The 21,598-nt window shown below is 42.1% G+C and overlaps 1 protein-coding gene across 3 annotated transcripts in view; it reads right to left on the bottom strand.

Moving 5' to 3' along the window:
* The window catches only part of ATXN7 (ataxin 7), a 142,358-nt gene that overhangs the window by 87,015 nt on the left and 33,745 nt on the right, over nucleotides 1-21,598 (bottom strand). For 2 of the 3 annotated variants that reach the window (XM_049640848.1, XM_049640844.1), the window contains exons 1-3: nucleotides 7,350-14,271; nucleotides 6,607-6,954; nucleotides 6,309-6,377 (exon numbers count right to left, since the gene is read on the bottom strand). In XM_049640848.1, the coding sequence (XP_049496805.1) occupies nucleotides 6,309-6,377; nucleotides 6,607-6,954; nucleotides 7,350-7,605 (673 nt within the window). In that variant the 5' untranslated portion in view covers nucleotides 7,606-14,271. Of the gene's footprint in view, nucleotides 1-6,308; nucleotides 6,378-6,606; nucleotides 6,955-7,349; nucleotides 14,272-19,087; nucleotides 19,187-21,598 lie in introns of those variants that run through there. The other variant, XM_049640845.1, reaches the window with a different exon arrangement.

Here is a 21,598-nt window from a genome sequence, read left to right as displayed (position 1 = left end):
TAGTGTCTCTTACATGCTTCATGATCTTACTGAGGTACCTCATTTCTCTGAGCCTCAGTTTCCTCATCTGTAAAAGGGGGAAATGGGAACGCTGAGATCACAGGAGTGCTGACAAGATGACATAAGGTAAAGCATATGTTGGCACAGAATAAACGTTCTCACCAAGCTTAAGCTGTCCACATATACACAGGTATGCTGTGAGATGTGGCATTGAGAAAGCAGGATATCCTTATAAGAAATGAGGCCATAGAACATGTAGGTCACACTCAGTAACGATGCACAAATTTCTCCCAAAGTTAGAGTTCACAAGAAACAAAACTGTAACTTGAGTAAAGCTTGGGAACCCCACGCCATCACAGGTAATGCACATGGTCTCCATTAACAACAAAGCCTAGAGGGTGGAGAAATTCAGCATGGATTGTGCCAGGTGTTAACTCTTCAGCAAGTACAAAATCTTAAAAGTGTGAGATACAAGGATGCTGTATACCCTCTTCATCAATCAAAATGCAGATCTGGTTCCTGGTGAAGCAGCCTCCTAATTCCCAAAATGACCTCCAATGGGGCTCCAAACTAGTTTCTCCAAACTACAAGGGCAGAAACTGTGAAGAATTTGAGTCAGGTACCCTTTTTAAAATCCCATGAAAGTTTGCTTCTTTCTCCAGTGGGGCTTAACAGAAGCTGATCACCATCCTCACAGTTTAAGGCTCTTAAAAGCTGAGACAATGACAGCTCTGTTGATGCTCTGTATTTGAACTGCCCTGAAACAGACATATACCCTAGAGAAGTGGCAGTGAATGACAAAAGAGGACGAGGACGGGATCCTTCTTACACAAAACCTCACATACATTCTTTCATCTTCCTTCTAACCCAACATACTTCTTCAATACTGGATAAATTTTTGGTTTAAGAATAATAACTTTTACTATTTTAAAGATTCTCCCCTTCAAAACAAGTTTGAGGAGTACCAAAATCACATTCTGCAGAATGAGTTTTCCTTCATTAACCAAGGAACCCATTAGAACAAGAACTGGCAAACTTTGTCAAGAGCCAAACAGTAAATTGTGGGCTTGGCAGACTGTATGGCTTCGGTTGCACCTACTCAACTCTGCTGTTCCTTGTATGGAGAAAGCCGCCACAGACCATCAGTAAAGTAAATGAATGGCTGTGGCTATGTTCCAATGAAACTTTACTATGGACTCTAATATCTGAATCTCATATTTTTTCACATATCATCAAACAATCATTTTCTTCTGAGTTTTTACTTCAATGATTCAACAATGTAGAAACCATTCTTAGCTAGGCTGCAGGCAGGATTTGGTCCACGGGCTGTCATCTACATTAAAAGAGCTAAGGAACCAGAACTAAGAGGAAGGAATCCGTGCTCTGTGGGAGTGTCTCACTAGGTCTCCAGGGGCTCTTTCACTCTGGAGTTCGTGCAGACTTTAGAGAGTTTCATACATCAACTGTCAGACAACTGCCCATTGTCAGTGCAGCCCTAGCTCTCATCCGTGAGGCATCAAGTGTGGGTGACCTGCAATCGAATCACCTGAGTGCTCCTTAAATGTATGAACCTGATTCAGATACAGTGAACTTGGATCTCATGGATTCCTAAGGCTCAGTTTCGATCTCCACTTGAAATGTAGGCAGAATGCAAACACTGCCACCTGCAGAACACTCATACACCTATGAAAGATATCAGAAAGGGCAGCCTGGCTTGCCTCAAAAGAAGGTACAGCACACATAAAGACTCCATTCGGCAGGAGACAAGGTGAAGTCCATGTAAGCAGAAAAGAAGAAAACCTAAAGAAATGATATGCTGTCTGGGACATGCTTCGAAATAATTCAGTGTGGGGAGTGGGGTAGGGATGAAACGAGATTGGGCCATGACTCATTAGGTGTTTAAGCTGTATGAAGGATATAAGGAGGCTCATTAAAATTTTTTCTGTATCTTTTGTAGATTTCAAATTGTTCATAAGAAAAAGCTGGGGGGGGGGGGGAACGTGAAAGAAACCCAACAGAAAAACAGAAATGTTCTTCACTTCAGGAAGAGGGTTTTATGCTTATAATGCAGTTACTTTAACAGTATTTCACACAAATACCTATTTGTTTTCAGTTAACTAACTATGACCATTTTCTTCTCTAGGCAAGAAAAATTTAGTATTGATACGGTGACTCAGTTAGTGTTGACTGAGGCTGCCCATGCCGAGTCAGTCTTTTATTTTCTTTTCTTTTAATCTTGCTGCTTATAGATGCCAACCAACCTCTTTTTCATCTTGCCCTAGGCTCAATTATGTCATTGTTATTATGACAGGGAAATCACCTGTCATCAAGTGTGGCTAACACTCTGGGTCGCCATTCCACTCCCTTGCCTAAATATCACAGATAAGAGAGGTGGTGTCCTGTCTGCACTTTCTGGAAAGTGTAAATGGAGTGCTAAACTCAGGACAAATCAACAGGAAGTGCTGAAAGACAGCCTCTGGCCTTCCGAGGGCCATAAAGCATACCTCCCACAGAATAGGTACCTTTGGGGGAGGTACCTATGGAGACATGGAGACAATGGAAAATTGGATGATTCGACCTCTTCATCCTTGAGAGACTCAGCTCAATCTTTCTAAGTAGCCCAATTAATACATTTTTGGCAGCAAATATTTACTGAGCACAAATGGTGCAGAAGATGACTATACCTCCATCAACAATGCTCCTGTCCTCTGGGAGTTGACATTCTAATGAAAGAGCCACCACATAATATATACTTTCAAATGGTGACAGAATAAGTTGCTTTTTTTTTTTTTTTAATCTGCCAAGAAATCAAGGCATTTGTTTTTCTTTTTTTAAGGCTCCCTATATATGTTCAGTCACTAATATGGAAACTTTAATCAGTTACTCATATCAATCAATTTCATCTAAAAATAATTTTGTTAGATATAGAATTTCACAAGTTACCTTTGGAAAATAGGGTAATTTATCTTCTAAGTTTAATCATTTGAAAACAGCCAAAATGTATTATCCATCTGTTTCCACTCAGATCACCTGTGTTATCAACTACAATTACAAATTACAAGAAACCAAAGGCAATAAGAATGTGAGGATGCAAATGGAAACAGGATGACCTCTAAAAGATAACTGAAATTTTATCCTAACATTTGCCTACCTGTGCTAATTAGGAAAAAAAGGGATGATACATTAGCTAAACCACAACTAACCTCACTTCCATCTAAATCAATAGTTCTAACCTCTCCCACAGCCTTAACCCTTGGGCAGTCTTACCATGAGAGAACTGGCCAAACTAAGCTACAGGAGAAAAAAAAGACAAAAATCATGGCTTACCAGTTTTGAATTTTGGGGGTCAAGATAAATGAAGGATCTCTGAGAATTCAAGAGAAGCTGTAGACATTACTAGGAAGTAGACATACAGGGGTGCCTGGATGGCTCAGTCGGTTAGGCTTGGAACTTCGGCTCAGGCCACGATCTCATGGCTCATGAGTTCAAGCCCTGCATCGGGCTCTGTGCTGACAGCTCAGAGCATGGATCCTGTTTCTGATTCTGTGTGTGTGTGTGTGTGTGTGTGTGTGTGTGTGTGTGTCTGTCTCTCTGTCTGCCCCTCCCTGGCTCTCTCTCTCAAAAATAATCATTAAAAAAAAAAAAAAAAAACTTAAAAAAACAGTAGATGTACACAGTTTAGCCTACAATTTCAAGGAAACTATGACTGCACTACAGCCCATTCAAGTCCCAGATATTAACCCCCTGACCCAAATAAATACTAAATTCAGAAATAAAGTCTAAGATTATCAGCAGTTTAAAGGGTTGAAGAAATTAATATGCACTGAGTCATTTTCGGTATGTTATCTAATTTAATTTCCACTCCTACAACCTTGGGAAGCAGGTATTATCACGTTTTACAAAGAGGGAAAGCCAGATTCTGAGAGGTAAAAAACAAGTACAAGGTTAAGCAACTTGCTCTCATACCCAGGCTTTTACCCCTAAGTCCACAATCATAAAGTAACTGGATGAGAACTCAACAAGTCTGGTTCATATTCCCAAACATCTTCCAAGATGGGCAGTTTCTGATTCTTAGTGCTTCAATCATGTGGTCGATTTATCTACATTTAACCTCCTTGCCAAGAGGAATTAGTACAGATTTAGTTCCACAACACCTTTTCTTGGTAGGAAATAATCGTCACTAAAGACAAAAGATAACTAATAATTTTTGCTGATTTTAAAACGTATTTTCATTTCTTAAGCAGCCCAACATGAGCTGTTTGTTAGACAAACAAAGCCCACTGCATGAGTGCTGAATATCCTCATGCTTGAATTTTTCAACTGTTTCAGAAAATCCATAAAATCACAAATGAATCAAGAAGTGACCGAATTAAAAACTTCAGTCTCTAAGCCAAACAGCCAGGCAGAATTTCAGCCATCCTGGCCCCTTCAGCATCCTCTGAATGGTGAGAGCAACTTTTAAAAAACAGCACCTCTAATAATCATTAGTAATTTGGTAGGTCAGAAACACACACAACCAAATCTCTGAGCCCTTTTTGCCTCAAGAAGGTAGTTAAGAGGTCTTAGATCCTCATGGTAAATAAAACCTGTTGATGAATAGGTCCCAGCAGAAAATAATAAATATGGCAATAACTGCATTCTAGCCACTAAATGTGGTTGGGTCTCAGTCTAGACCAAGTTGCCCAGTGAAACACTAATACCCTTACTCATCCTCTATTGGGGAATTACCAATAATTACTAGCATGCTGTTTTCACACAGATTTAGAAACCCCTTATGGGAAATGTATCCATATCCAAAGAATAAAAACTAAGAACAGGAGTGGGTCAGGTCCTCTAATGCTCTACTCCAACTACTTCATATGAGAGTTGCCACCTAGTGATTTTAATTTTTTAAGCCCAGGCGGACTGCCAACTCAACACTAAAACCGGACTAACAACTGATTTTTCCTATTGCAACATCGCCAGCAAGTCCTGTGCTTTCCCTCTCTTTCCTTTGCTCTCAAACAGCGATTCTCATTTTCAAAATCAACTAATTTGCTCTATAATCTGTTCCAATTGGAAGCTCTCACAGAGCTGCCACTGGTATTACTCTTCTTCTCAGCGCCAAGAGGCCAACAAGAGGCCAGTTCAAAAAACCAAAACAGCAAACGTGAAAAAAAGAGAGGCTCTAAAAACAAGAAGTAAATATGGAGACAGAGTAACAATGGGCCAACTCTGGACTTTAAAACATTCAGCTCGCCAAGGTTCTACCTATTCTTGGGCCATAGACAGTAACTATGCCAAAGTAAACGGCTATATATAAGCAATGAAATTGCATTAGGGAATATAAACTCAGGATTTTGGACACCAAACCTCATGTAAGGCCTTGTCCTTACCACCACTGAAAGAGCAACTTAAACTAACCTAAAGTTCACTGGCCTCCAGAAGTCCTTTCTGACTGCAGTGTGTCCAAGCCTGGCACAGGCATTAGATAGCAAAGTTGACTATTCAAAGAAAAATAAAATCTAGGAGGATTTTAGGAGGAAAAAAGAAAAGAAAAAAAAAAAAGTCTGACAGCTTCTAGATACCTGACCTTTCATTTCATTTGGAGACACACCTTTAGCTACAAATATTTCCCTAAATATCCTTCTCTAAGGATCAGTTTTATTAAAAACTGACCAATAATTAGACACTGGTTTCACTAACTATGGACGCTAAAGGCTTGTTTCACGATACCGAATTCTGGCCTTTTTCGCACCCTGATCTTGGCAACTCACACACACAGTCTGGCCAATTGCTCCTCAGCTGTGGTGATCCTTCTGTAGCATCCTAAACTTTGCAGCTTGAATCTCACAGAAATAAGGATGCACAGATAAACTGTTATCTTTTCTAAAGTTTGAAATCAATTTTGATTGCCAGCAGAAAATTCCTGGTGGCAAGATTTCCTTCCCAGAGCCGCCTAAAGCATTCGTGGAAATGCTTTCCAAGCTAGTAATTCCCGTCTCCACTTGTGTTTTTCAGTAAGAGAGACCAGAAGGGATTTGGGTTCAACTCACTGCTAGTCCCCAAAGCTTATCACTGAGCAACGCAGCTCAGACTGCACCACACCAGGCCTCCACCAATGGGTTCTAGGACGCTCCCCATTACAGGAAGACCCGGAAACCAGATTTTCCAATCGTTCTGCTCTCCCCCTTCTTCCTCCTCAAGCAGCAGCATCCTCGCGCGTGGGTAAGGAGTGAGTAAGGTAGGGTCAAGTTCCCCACCCTAACGAAGCGGGCAAGCAAACTTCCTCGGGGCTTGCACAAACTCCAACGGGGGGCTGGACTCACCTTCGCGACAGAGCCCCATGACTTCGCGGTTTTTCCCAAACTCCTTGAAACTTTCGTCCAATTCCGTCCCTAGGAGATACACACACACAGGAGGAGGGGAGAGGCAGATCAGTGGCCGGGAGTGTGACGCACGCTCACGCACGCAAGGAGTAGTTGCGGGCACCTCTGCGTACCCCAACAGAGCGATAGCATCTCTGACCCCCGAGGGGGCGGGTCACAGGGTGGGGGCGGGGAGGCGAGGAGGGTCAGAGGATGGGGGACGGAGGGACCTGGGGAAAAGGAGGGCGTGAACACTCACCGTCCTTCCCAGGAAGTTTGGAAGCCTCGACCCACAGATTCCACGACTGTCCCAGCATCGCTTCTGGACTGGGCAGGGGCCTGCGCTCCCCGACGGTCGCCATTGCGGCGGCGGCCGATGTGGAGGCGGCGCCCGGGCCGCCGTCCTCCGGCCGGAGGCGCCGCGGCGGCGGCGGCGGCGGCGGCGGCGGCGGCTGCTGCCGCTGGGGCTGCGGAGGCTGCTGCTGCTGCTGCGGCTGCTGCTGCTGCTGCCGGGCGGCCGCCGCCGCTGCTCCGCCCGCTGCCGCCGCCACTCGGCGCGGCTCCCCCCTGACGTCATCCACGGCCCGCTCCGACATTCTTTCCGCTCCTACAATGTAACAAAAAAGGGGGAAAAGAGTCGCGCGGGGGCCGCTTTTAAGGAGGCGCCGGGGAGTTCCGGCGGCGTGCGCGGCCCGCAGGCCGGGTGGGGCTCGCTGACAGCGCCCCCCGGCCGCCCAGCCCTCCCAACCCGCCTCCTCCCGTGCCACCCCCCGCCCCGGGCGCAAAGTCCGCGGCCCGGGCTCGCTTTCGCTTTCGACTCCCGCGGCCCCTCGGGGGAGGGGACGAGCCGCCGGCGGCCCGCCACCGCGGCGCAGGGTCCCCTGGTTGCCTCTGCCGCCGAGACCCGCACGGAGGCCGGCGCCCGGAGCCGCCCCCGCCCCAGCCACGGCTGCCCACGGCGGGGAGGCCCGAAGACGCACCCCCGGCCCTCCAGCTGCCCACCCTGAGGCCGCTCGCATCCCCGGGCCGGGCCCGGCGGCCCCGCTCCTTCCTTCCGTCCGCGCGTCCGTCCGAGCCGCGGCGCCCGGCCGGCTCCCTTAAGCAGAGGCGCCTCCCGCCGCCTCCTCCCCCACGCCGGTCCCTCCCTCTCAGCTCGCTCCGGCGAAGTTTGCACGTCAAGCCCCCGGAGTGGAGCCAGGGCGAAGTCGGAAACGCAGCCACCTATGGAGGAGCAGGCTGGCCGGCCCCGGGGCACCATCGAATGTGGTCGCTGTCGGGCCCTCCCGCCCGAGGTTTCGGACCAGGGGCCCAGAGGCTGGTGCAGGGAGCACTTCACTTTCCGCTCGCGGGAGGCCACGCAGCTGTCAAAAGCATGAATGGCAAGCCGCCGCCTAATGTGTAGGAAACCACCGGCCGGCAAGGAAATGCGGCCCAGGTGCCGTCCCAGGTGTCAGCCCGAAGCCCCGGTGTTCGCCGGATGCCCACCACTAGAGGTCACAGCGTGCGCCCTGCGAACTTGAACTTCTCGTCTAGCAAAGAGAGATCATGAAACCAGTTTAAGATGGAGAGACAGGCGGCGGTGATTCTGTATACAGGTTTTGGAGACACTACCCGAAATTTCTCTATTTCCCCTTCCATTGCTCCTAGAAGTGATTCGTTCGCCCCGAAAATTTTTTTTTAAAAAATCTTGCCATTTTAAAATCGGGTTCATTTTCAGATGGAGTTGTTAGTCCCTCCCTCTTTATGGTTGTCTTTGCTTCGGCAGGGGCGGGACCCAGGGCTTAGGAGAATATACAGCACTTCTAGAAAACGTGTTTAGAAGAGTTTTGTCAGATTTTTGTGTACTAAATTAAGCACTAGCCCACAAAATTTAGCACCCCTCCTCAACAGACACACACAAACACGCGCGCGCCCTGCAAAGCTTTTGCTTAAGTGATAGGTAAAGATAGCAAAATAAAAGACTACTTAATAACTAAAGCGTGTGAAGTACTTGAAACAGTAGCAGACCACACCAACCACTCTCAGTAAGTGCTCTGTTATTTCAAACTGACGTGAGAATCTGAAGCCTGTGACAGAAACAAGGATTTTGATCATCATGTTTCACGTGGCAATAATAGCACTCTTGTGGCACGTCTGTCATAGTTGTTTGCTTACAGGTGCTTTCTCTAGGTGGGGAGAAAGAGGGTTTCATGTTTTTTATCTGGAACATCTGGCATGATAGAGGTGGCCAACTTCTCTGCTAAAGAAACAAAGTCCAACAAAAATGTTTAAATAAGAGTAAAAATTAATAAGGAAATATTATTGCAATCTAAACTTAACGCAGGGCTCTTATAAGAAAGGGTTTAAGTTGAAAATTTACAAGCGTTAAAAATACACACACACACATGATTTTTTTATTTTAAAAAGATTTAGAAATAACTCTGTAAAATTTTCCTGGATTGCATGCTAACATAAGTTTCAAAAAGTGAAATGATGCATGCTTTCTGTCTTTATCTAAGAAGTAGTAGAAACAAAACAACCCCAAAAATGGTGGAAATTATTGGAAGGATTAAAAAAACAAATCATTTCTAAGGCTTTAACTTCCTTTTCTCACTGATAGTGAGAAAAATGTGGGGGCAAAACATATAATTCGTTTGGTACTAATAGGGTTCCTAACTCTTAATATAGGCCCTCAGGAACACTTGAGTGGCTCAGTCAGTTAAGCATCAGACTCTTGATTTCTGCTCATGTCATGATCTCAGGCTTCCTGAGATCAAGCCCCACATGGGGCTCTGTGATGACAGTGTGGAGCCTGCTTGGTATTCTCTCTCTTCCCTCTTCCTCTGCCCCTCCCCACCCTCAAAATAAATAAATAAACACTAAAAAAAATAGGCCCTCAATATTGGAAGCCCCAGCATACTTTGAATTTTTAATTCATCCCAAATTACTGAAAAATCTGTAAAATTATATTAAAATATCCACCTTCTCAGTTTTCCTAGATTAAAGTACACAGTTTATTAATAACTTTGAATTTTATAGTTCTACCTTTAAGATAAATGAAAATTTAGGGGCACCTGTTGGCTCAGTAGTCAAGCATCCAACTTCAGCTCAGGTCATGATCTCATTGTTCGTGGGTTCCAGCCCCATGTCAGGCTCTGACAGCTTGGAGCCCGGAGCCTGCCTCAGAGTCTATGTTTATCTCTTTCTCTTCCCCTCCCCTCCTTGCGCGCTCTTTCTCAAAAATAAATAAACATTAAAAAAATTTTTGAGAGAAATGAAAATTTGTGAATTTGAATATCATTTGGAGCTGCCATTTTTTAAAAAAGCTTAGAACAACCCAGCTATATAGATAGCAAAGGGAGCTTGCCAGTTAAATACAGCCCTTCTCATCTCTGAGTACAGTGTGAGAATGAAAATAAGGGGAAAGCACAGACCCACTTCCTCAAGACACTGCTTGATTTCCCTCTTTTTACATGTGAAAATCCTTCAAGATTCACTAATATAACCTCTGGCCAATGGGCTCAATGTGGCACTTTATAATACTTCACTTCTGTCCTTACTGTTGCTCAACACATCTTTCTTTTTTCTTTACAGTTTTTGAGTCGTTTAATAAAGAAAATACAACAGAATATAAAGTGAAATGTAATAAGTATCCTCTCAGCATTATGAACTTTATTAAGAGAAGTTGTTACTAATAGTAACTCTCAGTTGTTGAGCTCCTACTGGGTGCCAAGATTGCCAGAGGTACTGTTCACGTTATCTCAACTAACATGCAAAACTGTGTAAGGGGAAAGGTGTATTACTTCCAACTTACAAATAAGGACCATCGGGCGCCTGGATGGCTCAGTCGGTTGAGCATCCAACTTCAGCTCAGGTCATGATCTCACGGCTCATGAATTCGGGCCCCACATCGGGTTCAGTGCTGAAAGCTCAGAGCCTGGAGCCTGCTTCAGATTCTGTGTGTGTGTGTCTCTCTCTCTGCCCCTCCCCCGCTCATGCTCTGTCTCTGTCTCTCTCTAAAATAAACATTAAAAAAATTTTAAAAACAAAAACAAAACAAAAAAACAAATAACGACCATTAAGGAGGGCTCTGGACCTAGGTGCTAGGAATTCTTTCTGGGTCCATGTACTTGCTCTTCCACTTAAAAGTTGTGTAACCGGAGCAAATTACCTAACCTGTCTGCACCTCAGTGTCCTAATAGGTAAAATGGAGATAAAGCTAGGTTTCTTCTGAGGAATATGTGAAAAGATCCACGGAAAGTTGGTACAAAGCTTAACACAAAGTGAACAGTATACATAAACGTCTTATATCAAACTAAGCAATCCAGATCAATTCTTATCTGTGAAATGTATTTAACTTTGAAGCTGAAGGATAACAGGCAACTCCATGACATCTCCCCACCAATCTTCTTCTGCTGAAGCCAATGCATTTACCACACTCTCTACACCCATAAGAAAGTCCTAAACCCTTCCAGATTAGGCAGTTTCTGATATCCATAGTTGGTTTGGGTTTCCCACAGTTCAAATGAGTCACCAACAAAAGTCAAAACTGTTAGCTGAGAAAGTCCAGTGTTCTGATACACAAATTGGGGCAATATTTCCAAAGTATTCCTTATACAAAGGGCACAGTCTGTAAACAAGAGTACAGCAGAAACTCAAATACTTATTTTACCTACCAGGCCATAATAAAAAACCCTAAGGACTTCTTACCTAAATACCTGTCCTCTATACCCCCCAAAATATAAAAAGAAAATTGCTAATACAATTTATATTCATTTAATGTAATTATTTTAATATAGTAGTGTGCCTTGTATGCTATCAGTGTTCCTGCCAGCATACTGATTATGTCTCACAGCTATGAGGATCTTCAATATCTATCTGCATAGATAAATGCTATGTTTTATAAGGTTTGACTAATGAGGACTCAATTGATCAAACATTTCCTTATTGCCTAACACATTGTACCTGGTAGGCACAAGGTAAACACAACATAGCGATTTTGCTGACGACATGAGAAGAATAAGAAGTACTGGAAATAATTTAATTCATCAAAATGCTCTTATGCAAAAGGCTGTCACCACCAATTAGACTGTATGTGGCTTAAGAACTAGGCCGTCAGAGGCGAAATGCTGCCAAATTCTGAACATTTCATCTCTTCCAGGGATGCATTTAAAATATGGCCTGACTTCACCATCCAAATTTAGGGACGTTCCCAGTAGGTGCCAAGGGTAACAAGGTCTCTCTTTACAAAAAGTGTTCTTCGCACAGCAGATCCACTTGTAAAATGCTTTGTTCAAAGGCCAAAGGCATCACTAAGTGGCAAAAATAAAAGTTGATCTTTTCCACTCTTTAAATCTGGTTTAATGTAAAATGGCTGAAACTGTCCAAAACCTCTAAGATGCAAGAGCCCACACAACCTCCTTTTTATTTGGAAAAAAACCCCACTGGTCCCACTACAACATTTTAATAAACTTGAAAACCAGGAACCACAGTATATTTATCTGTGCAAATTACAGGGTTGGTAACAGAGATTCTCCATTATCAACCCCAAAGGACTGCAGTCATTTGAGAAACAAGAAACTCAGATCCCCTGAATTAGGAATATTTTGGTTTTGGTTTATTTCTCTTAAAATTGGCTGAGCCTTAATTCATATCCTCTCTCCCTCCTCTGACCACACCTCTCTCTCTCCCTCTTTCTTCTCCAGAGCCAGGGCTCTCTTCTGCATGTGAGGTTGGCAGGCAAGAACCCTTTAACTATGCTCCCTCTAGTGAAATCCTTAAAGCCTGTCATGAATACCTCTATTCCAGCAGGGGGAGAACAGTGGAAGGAGGAAATTGAATTCAGCTCAGTGGCTGGCATTCCTGACAATCAAGTGCAAAATCAGAAATAATAAGGATGGTTGCAAAGGTGGAAATTTAAAGATGAGGGCAATTATCTTTTTAAAGACTTAACCCGTACACGTATTCATTCTACAAGCTGTGTCATTTGCCAAGTCGCGCAAAATTTTGAATACTGAGTTTGTTTTCTTAATCACATGTGTGTAGCTACGGATGAATTCTCCCAAAGAAACATTCACCACTAATACCAGACTGTTTGAAGGAAGAGAAAGATTTAAAAATACAAAGTAATAAGTTTTAACTGTAAATTGAATACAGATCAAGTGTTTCTAGGGATTTAATACTGGCCTGCAAATTTAAACTACTAACAAACTTGATTTAAAATCTTCACTTAAAGCCTTTAAGTAGCTTTAAAAACAAAAAAAAAAAAAAAAAAAAAGAAAAAAGAAAAACAAGAATAGAGGGGGAAAAAGTTATGGGAAAAAAATGGAAAAAGTCAGACCAGCGTTTAGCTATAAAGAGAGGCTGACTATATAAAGTTCTGGTGCACTGCCTCAGATGCAATAAAATGCAAAGATTAAACACACTGTTAAAAATAATTTCCTATGTCTTCTTTGTACTGTTGCAGTGTTCAGTGTTTCACTGAAGTGACTGTAAGTGTTACCACCTTATAGGGCCCCCAGTTAAGAACAGGAGTTCTAGAGCTGACCTGCCCAGGCTGAATCCCCGTTCTACCACGTACTAGCTATGTAACTCTGGGGAGTTACATATTTAACCTCTCTGTACCAGTTTTATCATCTATAAAATTAGTCAAACAGGAGTTATCTGCTTCATGAGGAATATTAGGAGAGCTCATAGTACAAAAGCACTGTTAGCCATTTTTATGCTGTCACATGGAAAGCCCCAATTTTAACCTACCCATGCTATACTATCACACCAGTCTTGCAGAATGAAGAATGGCTTTAGTTTTATGTCCGTTCTTGCTCTAACAGTTTTAGGGGCTCCCCCCTGACCACTGAATTCAGTAAAAACTTCTCTCCTAGCACTCAGGGTCCTCTAGAGTTGGTCCCACGCCACCACGCCCCACAGAGTTCCCTCCAGCAGGTACTCTACAATTCAGCCAAAATGACCAACTGATAGCTTCAAACACGCTCCCCACTCCAGACCGCAGCCCCCAAGCTCTGTTCATAAAGGTCACTCTATTTATAATACTTTCCCTCCCTTGGCTTAAATCCTACTGTTTAGCCAAGTCCTTCCTCAAATCCCTTTTCTTTAACAAAAGCTTTCCTGATCCCTCACACTAAGCCCATGAGAACTCATCCCCACCTCTAAATCACAGGACTTCATGGACTGGGGTTAAGAGTATGGGTTCTGAAAGCAAGGTAGCAATGAGATATATGCTTACTTTTCCCAGGGATCAACTGTCTGCATTCCCAACCTAAGCGTGTCATTGGGAACTTGGAATCTACCTACCATAAGATGTGTGGTGGCCAGGTCCCAAAGCTCGTCAGCAAAATGCCTTAAGGCTACACTCCAGGACTAACAGTGCAGGTGTGTTAGTACAAGAGGGAAGGAACAACACAACTTTCTTCCCCCTTCCCCCAGCAAAGTTCCAGTTCTGAGCAAAGTCCTAGACCTCACCAACATGACCCCCTTGCTTTTCCCCATTGTTGTGTACACCCTGATCCTATAGCCATCAGGGTTTGTACTGCTTCTTTCCCAAAGGACAGACTATTCCACAGAAGCTTTAATCCCCCATCCACCTCCAAAATAAAATGTTCCTCTCCTTGGTAGAGATAAATGGCATGCAGACTTAACTATCTTCCACTAAACATGTGAGTGAATGAATGAATGTAGTTTTCTGTCTTCAAATCCTACCCCAAACACATATTTTCTCATATAAAAGGGGAGACCTTAACCCAAATGACCCTCTAGATGTGACAGTCCCTAAACCTTTCTTCCTAGAAACACACAATTACTACATCCCATGGACATTCTGATTTTAAATGCTACAATCTAGGACAGAAGGCAAAGTTTCTGACATTTTAACCTACTTAACCTAGTTTAGCCTCTATTTTGATCAATGTAAAACCTGCAGGACCCAGAGACTTTGTTTTTGTTTTTTTTTTTTTAATTTTTTTTTTTAATGTTTATTTATTTTTGATACAGAGAGAGACAGAGCATGAATGGGGGAGGGTCAGAGAGAGAGAGACACAGAATTTGAAACAGGCTCCAGGCTCTGAGCTGTCAGCACAGAGCTCGACGCGGGGCTCGAACTCACGGACCGCAAGATCATGACCTGAGCCGAAGTCGGCCGCTTAACCGACTGAGCCACCCAGGCGCCCCATGGACCCAGAGACTTTGATCACAGCCTCCTCCCCACCACACTGGTCCAAGTGAAGGAACTTCAGGAGCAGGAAAAAATCGAACTGAAACAAAATTGCTACTGGTGAGAAATCTACCCTCCCTACTCTCCAGAGCTCTCTGCCTCTCTCCACTTCAGAAAACAGGTATTTGCACAAAGCATTAGCATTTTTCCAAATGGTTTCTGGGGGAAGTGGCAGCAGAGAGCAGCAATCCTAAATCAGTGGTTAATAAGCTAGAGTCTAGAATCTGACTTACCAAGTATTTCTTAAAAACAGAGCCAAAGAGATAAGCTGGACTTCACCAAAACCATTAAACCTTTGTGCTTCAAAGGACACTCTCAAAAAGTAAAAAGACTCCACAGGGAGAAAAAATTTGCAAATCACATATTTGATAACGAACTTGTATTTAGAATGTATAAAGAAATCTTACAACTCAAAAAAAAAAAAAAAAAAAAAAAAGGAGGCAAATAATCCAATTTTCAAAATTGGCAAAGGATCTCAACAGACATTTGTCCAAAGAAGACAACACAAATAACCAAGAAGCAAATGAAAAGATATTCAGCATCATTTGTCATTAGAGAAATACTAGAAAATCCACAGTAAGATACCAATTCCCAACCAAAAGAATGTCCATTATCAAAGCAAAACAGAAAAAAACAATCTTGGCAAAGATGTGAGAGAAAAATGGAATTCTTGTACATTGCTGGTGGGAATGCAAAATGGTACAACCCCTGTGGATAACAATTTGGCAGTCCCTCAAAAGGTTAAACACAGATTTACAATAAGATCCTCTAATTCCATTTCTAGATGTATATATTCAAAAGAATTGAAAGCAGGGACTCAAACAGATATTTGTACACCAATGTTCATAATGGCATTACTTACAATAAATAGCCAAAAGGTGGGAGCAACCCAAAGGCCCATCAACTGATCAATGTATACACACAATGGAGTATTATTCAGCAATTAAAAGGAGTAAAGTTCTGGTACATGCTACAACACAGAGGATCCTCAAACACAAGCCACGTAAAAGAAGCCAGACACAAAAGGCCACGTACTGTATGATTTCATGTATGTAAAATATCCAGAATAGGAAAATGTACAGAGACAGAGAATAGACGGGTGGCTTTCAGGGCCTGAGGGGAGGGGAAAATGAGGAGTTACTGTTTAATGGAAACAAGACCGTCCTTTGGGAGTGATGAGAATGTTTAGACCTACAAAGAGGTGATGGTGGGAGACGACCATCAGTGGGAGGTAAAACTTGTCCCGGAGCCCATTTCTGCCACTGCCTAACTCTGGGCCTGAACAGGACACATTTTGCCTCTCCCTTAGTTAGCTTCTCTGTAAAAGGAGGACCACAAGGGTATGTACCCCTCATCTATACAGTATCCCAACAGTATTCTAACTTACAAGGTTGTTACCAGGAGTCAATTATGTAATATGTTCAGAACAGCACTTGTCACATAGTCAGTACTCATTAAGTGTTAGCTATTCTTATATTTTATGATACCTCATCCTCTTTGTAATAGAGGTCTTTGCTTTTCTTCTTTTTTAAAATAAATTTATTTATTTATTTTGAAAAAGAGTGATAGAGAGTGCATGCACATGAGCAAGCAGGGGAAGGGCAGAGAAACAGGGAGAGAAAGAATCCCAAAGAGGCTCTATGCTGTCAGCGCAGAGCCTGATACGGGGGCTCGATCTCACAAACCTGTAAGATCATGACCTGAGCCAAAATCAGGATGCTTAAGTGACTGAGCCACCCAGGTGCCCCACTTTTGCTTCTCACATTTTTTTTTTTTTTTTTACAAATGAAAGTACAGCATATAATGTAGCAGCCCAAAAGAAACAAGCGGAAAGGCAGCCAAAGTATAATTTTTTTAAAAGCAACATGCAAAATACTACAGACTATGTGCCTATTTTTGTGAAACCGTAATAATCATAATGACAAATCTATGCATAGAAAACAGTTGAGGTAACTCTGGACTTAGGGAGAACAGGAAGTGAAAGAATATAATTAAAGAGACTTCTTATTAACATACAATTTGTATAATGTTTCCATTTTTCCAGCTTTACTGGAATATAATTGACATTTAACATTATGTAAGTTTAAGATATGCAAGTATTTTGGGGCATCTGGGTGAGTCGGTTAAGTGTCTGACTTTGGCTCAGGTCATGATCTCTCAGTTATGGGCTTGATCCCCTCATCAGGCTCTGTGCTGACAGCTCAGAGCCTGGAGCCTGCTTCAGATTCTATGTCTACCTCTCTCTCTGCTCCTCCCCTGCTCCTCCCCTGCTCCTCCCCTGCTCTGCCCCTCTGTCAAAAATAAACAAACATCAAAAAAAAAAAAAAAAAAAAAAAAGTCTACCCTGATCACCTTTATTTAACACTGCAGCTCCAGCCCTCATCAGCACACCTGATTCTCATTATCCTAAGCTGCTTTTCCCAACCAACTATCACCATCTAGTACAATATATTCACTTACTATATTTTATCTATTATGTATTTATTTCCATTAAAAAAGAAGTGCTACAGTGGCAGAGATTTTTGTCCCTCTGATCCCCAATGCCCAGAGAGTACAGCATGACACAAGAAGGTACTCAAGAAACATTTGTTGAATAGGTATTGGGCCTATAATCAGCTGACACTAAAAAGGGGCTGCCCTTTTACATTGGCCATGAATTTGACAGTTTCTCACGGTTCTCCTGGCGCATTTCATGCTTCTACCTGTCTGGACGTGACTTTGTCACACTTCTTCCGGCAGACTTGAGTTTGTTATACTTCTTCCTTCCCTGCCCTTTGTCATTGACTTCCTGGTATCATATTAGTCTTTTCATCTGAACACTATTCAAAAAAGAGGAAGTCATACTTGTAGTCTGTGAAAACCACCTCCTATTCTCTTTTCCTCCTCAAGAACAATCCCTCTGCTCAGAGTGGACGCTCAATGAAATCACAGGCTGAACAGCTCCTTTGGCATTTTGGTCAAATGTGTTTTCTCTCTACCTCCCCCGGAACCCCCACATCCCACCACTGCCAGGTGCTCACTACCATCTAGGAAAACCCTGCTCCTCTCTTCTCTGGCACTTTTCAGACATTCCTCAATGAACGCCATCCTTTGTGATGAGTCTGCCTTTTCAGCTTCAGGTCAGAAAATTTTAAAGGCCCATTTTGAAGGCAGAGACTTCAGAAAAGCCCAGTCACTTATTCTAAACACATAGCTACATCCTAGGGCGCCTGCGTGGCTCAGATGGCTAAGCATCCGACTCTTGACTTTGGCTTGGGCCATGATCTCACGGTTCCTGGGATCGAGCCCCACATCAGGCTCTGCACCTAATGTGAGGCCTGCTTGGGATTGTTCCTTCCCTCTCTGTCTCTCTCAAAATAAACATTAAAAAAAAAAAAAAGCTTACATCCTTCCTGAAGTTCCTGTTTCTGTTTGTTTTGTTCAAAATGTTATCTTTGAAGGTGAATGTTCGTGTTGTTTACAGTGTTTGCTTCCATCTTTGCTATAGTTGCCTAAACTTCACTGAAGCTTTGCATTTGTCTGTTGCCTAAATATACAAGCTGATCAATTTCAGAAGCTGAAACTCTGGTCTTCCCTGTTGGGATCGTGTTCAATTTTATCCCTAAATGACTCATCTTAAACTGCATCTTAAGCCCCCTCAGTCCTTTCAGGAGTAGATAGGAAGATGGATTTTCTTGTTTTGTTTTAATAAAAATTCCTCCCTAGGATGCCTGGGTGGGTTAGTGAGTGAAATGTTTGACTCTACTTTGGCCCAGCTCATGATCTGTGGGTTTGTGAGTTCAAGGCCCATGTCAGGCTCTGAGCTGACCACGTGGATCCTGCCTGGGATTCTCTCTCCCTCTCTCTCTGCCTCTCCCTCACTCATGCATGTGCTGTCTCTCTCTCTCTCGCTCTCTCTCTCAAAATAAACAAATAAACTTAAAAAAAAATTTCCTCCAGGAACTTTTCTTCTTTTTCACATTATGTGAAACTTACCACCTTCTTCCCCAAATAGTAAATGCACAATGGCAAATATATAGTGAGAAACTCAATTAATAGTGGCTGCTATTTTTGTACTGACCTGGGCAAAGGCACTGGGCCCAGAAAATGTGCCTGAAGAACTCCTGCCTATTTTACACTTTGCTTAGGATCTTCCCTGCTCTGAGCAGCTGGCTCTATATTGCTTGTGGAGAAAAGAAAAGAGAAGCTAGGTAAAGTGGAACTGGACAGAAACATAAGAGCATGTCTTTGGACAAATTCCTAGCAAAAAGTAGACATGTATGGGGGACAGGGAATGCTCCTATCTCCAAAGTTCTCCTATAAGTTGCAGATGGTTATTTAGCACTTTTTCTTTTGACAAACACATACCTAATAATATTGTACTCTTAAATTCACAGTCATGTCATATTAGTAAGATCATATTCAGGGTTATACTGGAGATCTTACACAGGTACCCTGAACTTTAAAAACTATCATCCTTTGGTAAAATTCAAACTCTATTATAATCAGAAGCACTGCATTCATTCACCTGAGCTATGTTGAGACAGCTAATTACCTTTTCCTTGGCGGGCAGGCCAAAATTTCTGATTGATTTACCAGTGGATCTTCATCTGCTATGATTGTGGAAGTTCTTTCTTCTTAATTCTGTTCAGATCTACAAAAAGAGAAAGGGGGAAAAGGATGAAACAAAGAATAAAGCTAATCAGAAATCTACAATCTCATTAGTTGCCAGAGGTTCCAAAATTATTATATGTGCTTTGAAATGTCAAAGTGTTAAAATTCAAGCACTTTACCAATTTTACAACAAATGCAATTCAGGTTGTTGTTTTGTTTTTGTTTTTTGTTTTTTTTTTTTACAGTGAATTTAATTGGCTATATTTACAACAAACTAAGAATAAATGACTATTCAATGTGTACACAGAGTTAGTCTCCTGAGGCTTAAAATCATTGTGTGTAATTTGCCACTAATGACTTTTCACTTAATTTTTGAAATGGTTATTCAGAAAGCCTACCCTTATGAAACCTGTCAGTATCAGAAATTTAAAACACACACACACACACACACACACACACACACCCCGAATGAGATTATTATTTAGAGAGCTCACTCCATCCTTTATCACTCAGCAATTTATATAAACAATTCATAATAGTACAAACAGAAAACAAAAACTCAATTAAGCCATCTTTCTAAAAAGCACAAAGGAATTATGTACTCCATCATCTACATATTTTCATACATATGTGTATATATAAATTTCAAGTAGAATGTGGCTACTATTAAAATTAATTTGTAGAGTAGCACTGAGTTAAGGAGTCGAGGGATTGAAGGTTAATAATCTAGAATTACAAAATTAGGCTGGTTTTCAAGTTTGACATGCAGCAGAAGAGAAACAACAGCAAATACAGGTAATGACACAGCTTTGGAACAGATGCTGTCAAGGTATAAAGCACAAGGCAGGCTACTTTCAGATGAAAAATTCACTATTAACACACATCTCTTCCTAAAATTCTCACAAGCTACATACCAAAGTTGGATGGCAAGAAGGTTGCTTTGCTTAATTTTTATTTATTTTCATATAATCTAGGAGAGTAAGCTAAAAATTTCTATGGTCTGAGACACTAATAAAGCATCTTTGAAAAGTCAGCGGCTGAAATTCTATGCCATGTTTTGAACATTTATTCATAATTATCTTTATTGGCTTTTAAGTTATTCCTGGATCATATCCTTTCCCTCTTCCTTTTAAAAACAGTTTGTTTCATTCACCCACAAAATGTTACCCAGTAATGTAATCATTCAGTAACCATTCCTACAATCTTTATAAGCCAGATGTTCCCTTCCCTGGATTCCTAATTCCTTCTTAGTCTCCTATCTTTTAAATTTTTTCTCTGATTTCCATTTTAGTGTTCTTTTTCTGCCTTATTTCCAATAAAAGCCAACATTCATTTCTTTACATCCTAAACACTTTACAGCTATGCAAAATCACCCAAAGGAAGCTACAAATTACCAGGATAGAGACAGCCAATAAAGATGTTTTGTCAGAAGTAACCACTCAGCCTGGTGACTGATTGCTTCAGAGCTGACCAGGTGGAGGTTGAACAGCACTGGCCTCAGGTTAAACTCTGTGCTTGACAGGATGTTGTTAGGTCAACTATTTTCCCATTTTCCCTCAGGAAATCTAGCCAGATCGCCAGCCAAAGTACCCAAGCAAGTCACCAGATTTGGGGGACTCCACGAAATCGCCCCCAAGATAGTTTCTACCTTTAAAAGAATTCACCACTTATTGGCCTGCATACCTTAAAAATGCTTTAAGGGAGACTCTAAGAGATAAAAAGGTAGTGGCAGCGACTAAAAATAAGCTTTTAAAAATAGTAACTTCTCTCGGGATAGGGGGAAGAAAACTATCCTTTGTTTGTATATGTCCTCCTTTTTTATCTTCACAAGACCACTGTGCTCAAAAGAGCTGTTGTTATGATCTCCATTTTACTAGTAAGGAAACAGACGGAGAGAGGTCATAATTTGCTCAAGATTACCCAGCAAATAAATGGTTTGGACTTGGAACTAGAATGGAGGCCTTTGGTATTCTTTTAGTTCCCCTGCCAGTACACCAATCTGCCTAAACAGCAACTTAATTTTGTTTTGCAAAGACAAAGAGAAATTGTTTAAAAGGTAGACTGGAAAGCATTTGCTAAGAATAGAAACATAGAACTTGACAGCTTTCATTCATTCACCACCTGCTATGTAACATTCAATAAATAGAATTTTTAACAAGGCTTTTTCTTTTTATTTTTTTAAAGTTTATTTATTTTGAGGGGGGGAGGGGCAGAGAGAGAAGGAGAGAGAGAATCCCAAGCAGACTCTGCACTGTCAGTGCAAAGCTTGATGTGGGGCTCAGACACATGAACCATTAGATCATGCCCCGAGCCGAAGTCGAGCGCTTAACAGACAGAGCTACCCAGGTGCTCCAGATTTTTCTTTTAAATGACAGCCAGTTAAAGATGGGAGAAAAGGAAATAAAAAAGACATAACTTGAATTCCTCTCAAGTCCTGAGAAGCATAAATTTA

This window comes from Panthera uncia, chromosome A2, assembly GCF_023721935.1.
Source record: "Panthera uncia isolate 11264 chromosome A2, Puncia_PCG_1.0, whole genome shotgun sequence".
In the NCBI taxonomy this organism is placed as follows: domain Eukaryota; kingdom Metazoa; phylum Chordata; class Mammalia; order Carnivora; family Felidae; genus Panthera; species Panthera uncia.
The sequence above is the reverse complement of the archived record's forward strand: the minus strand, read 5'-3'. Positions and strand labels throughout refer to the sequence as shown.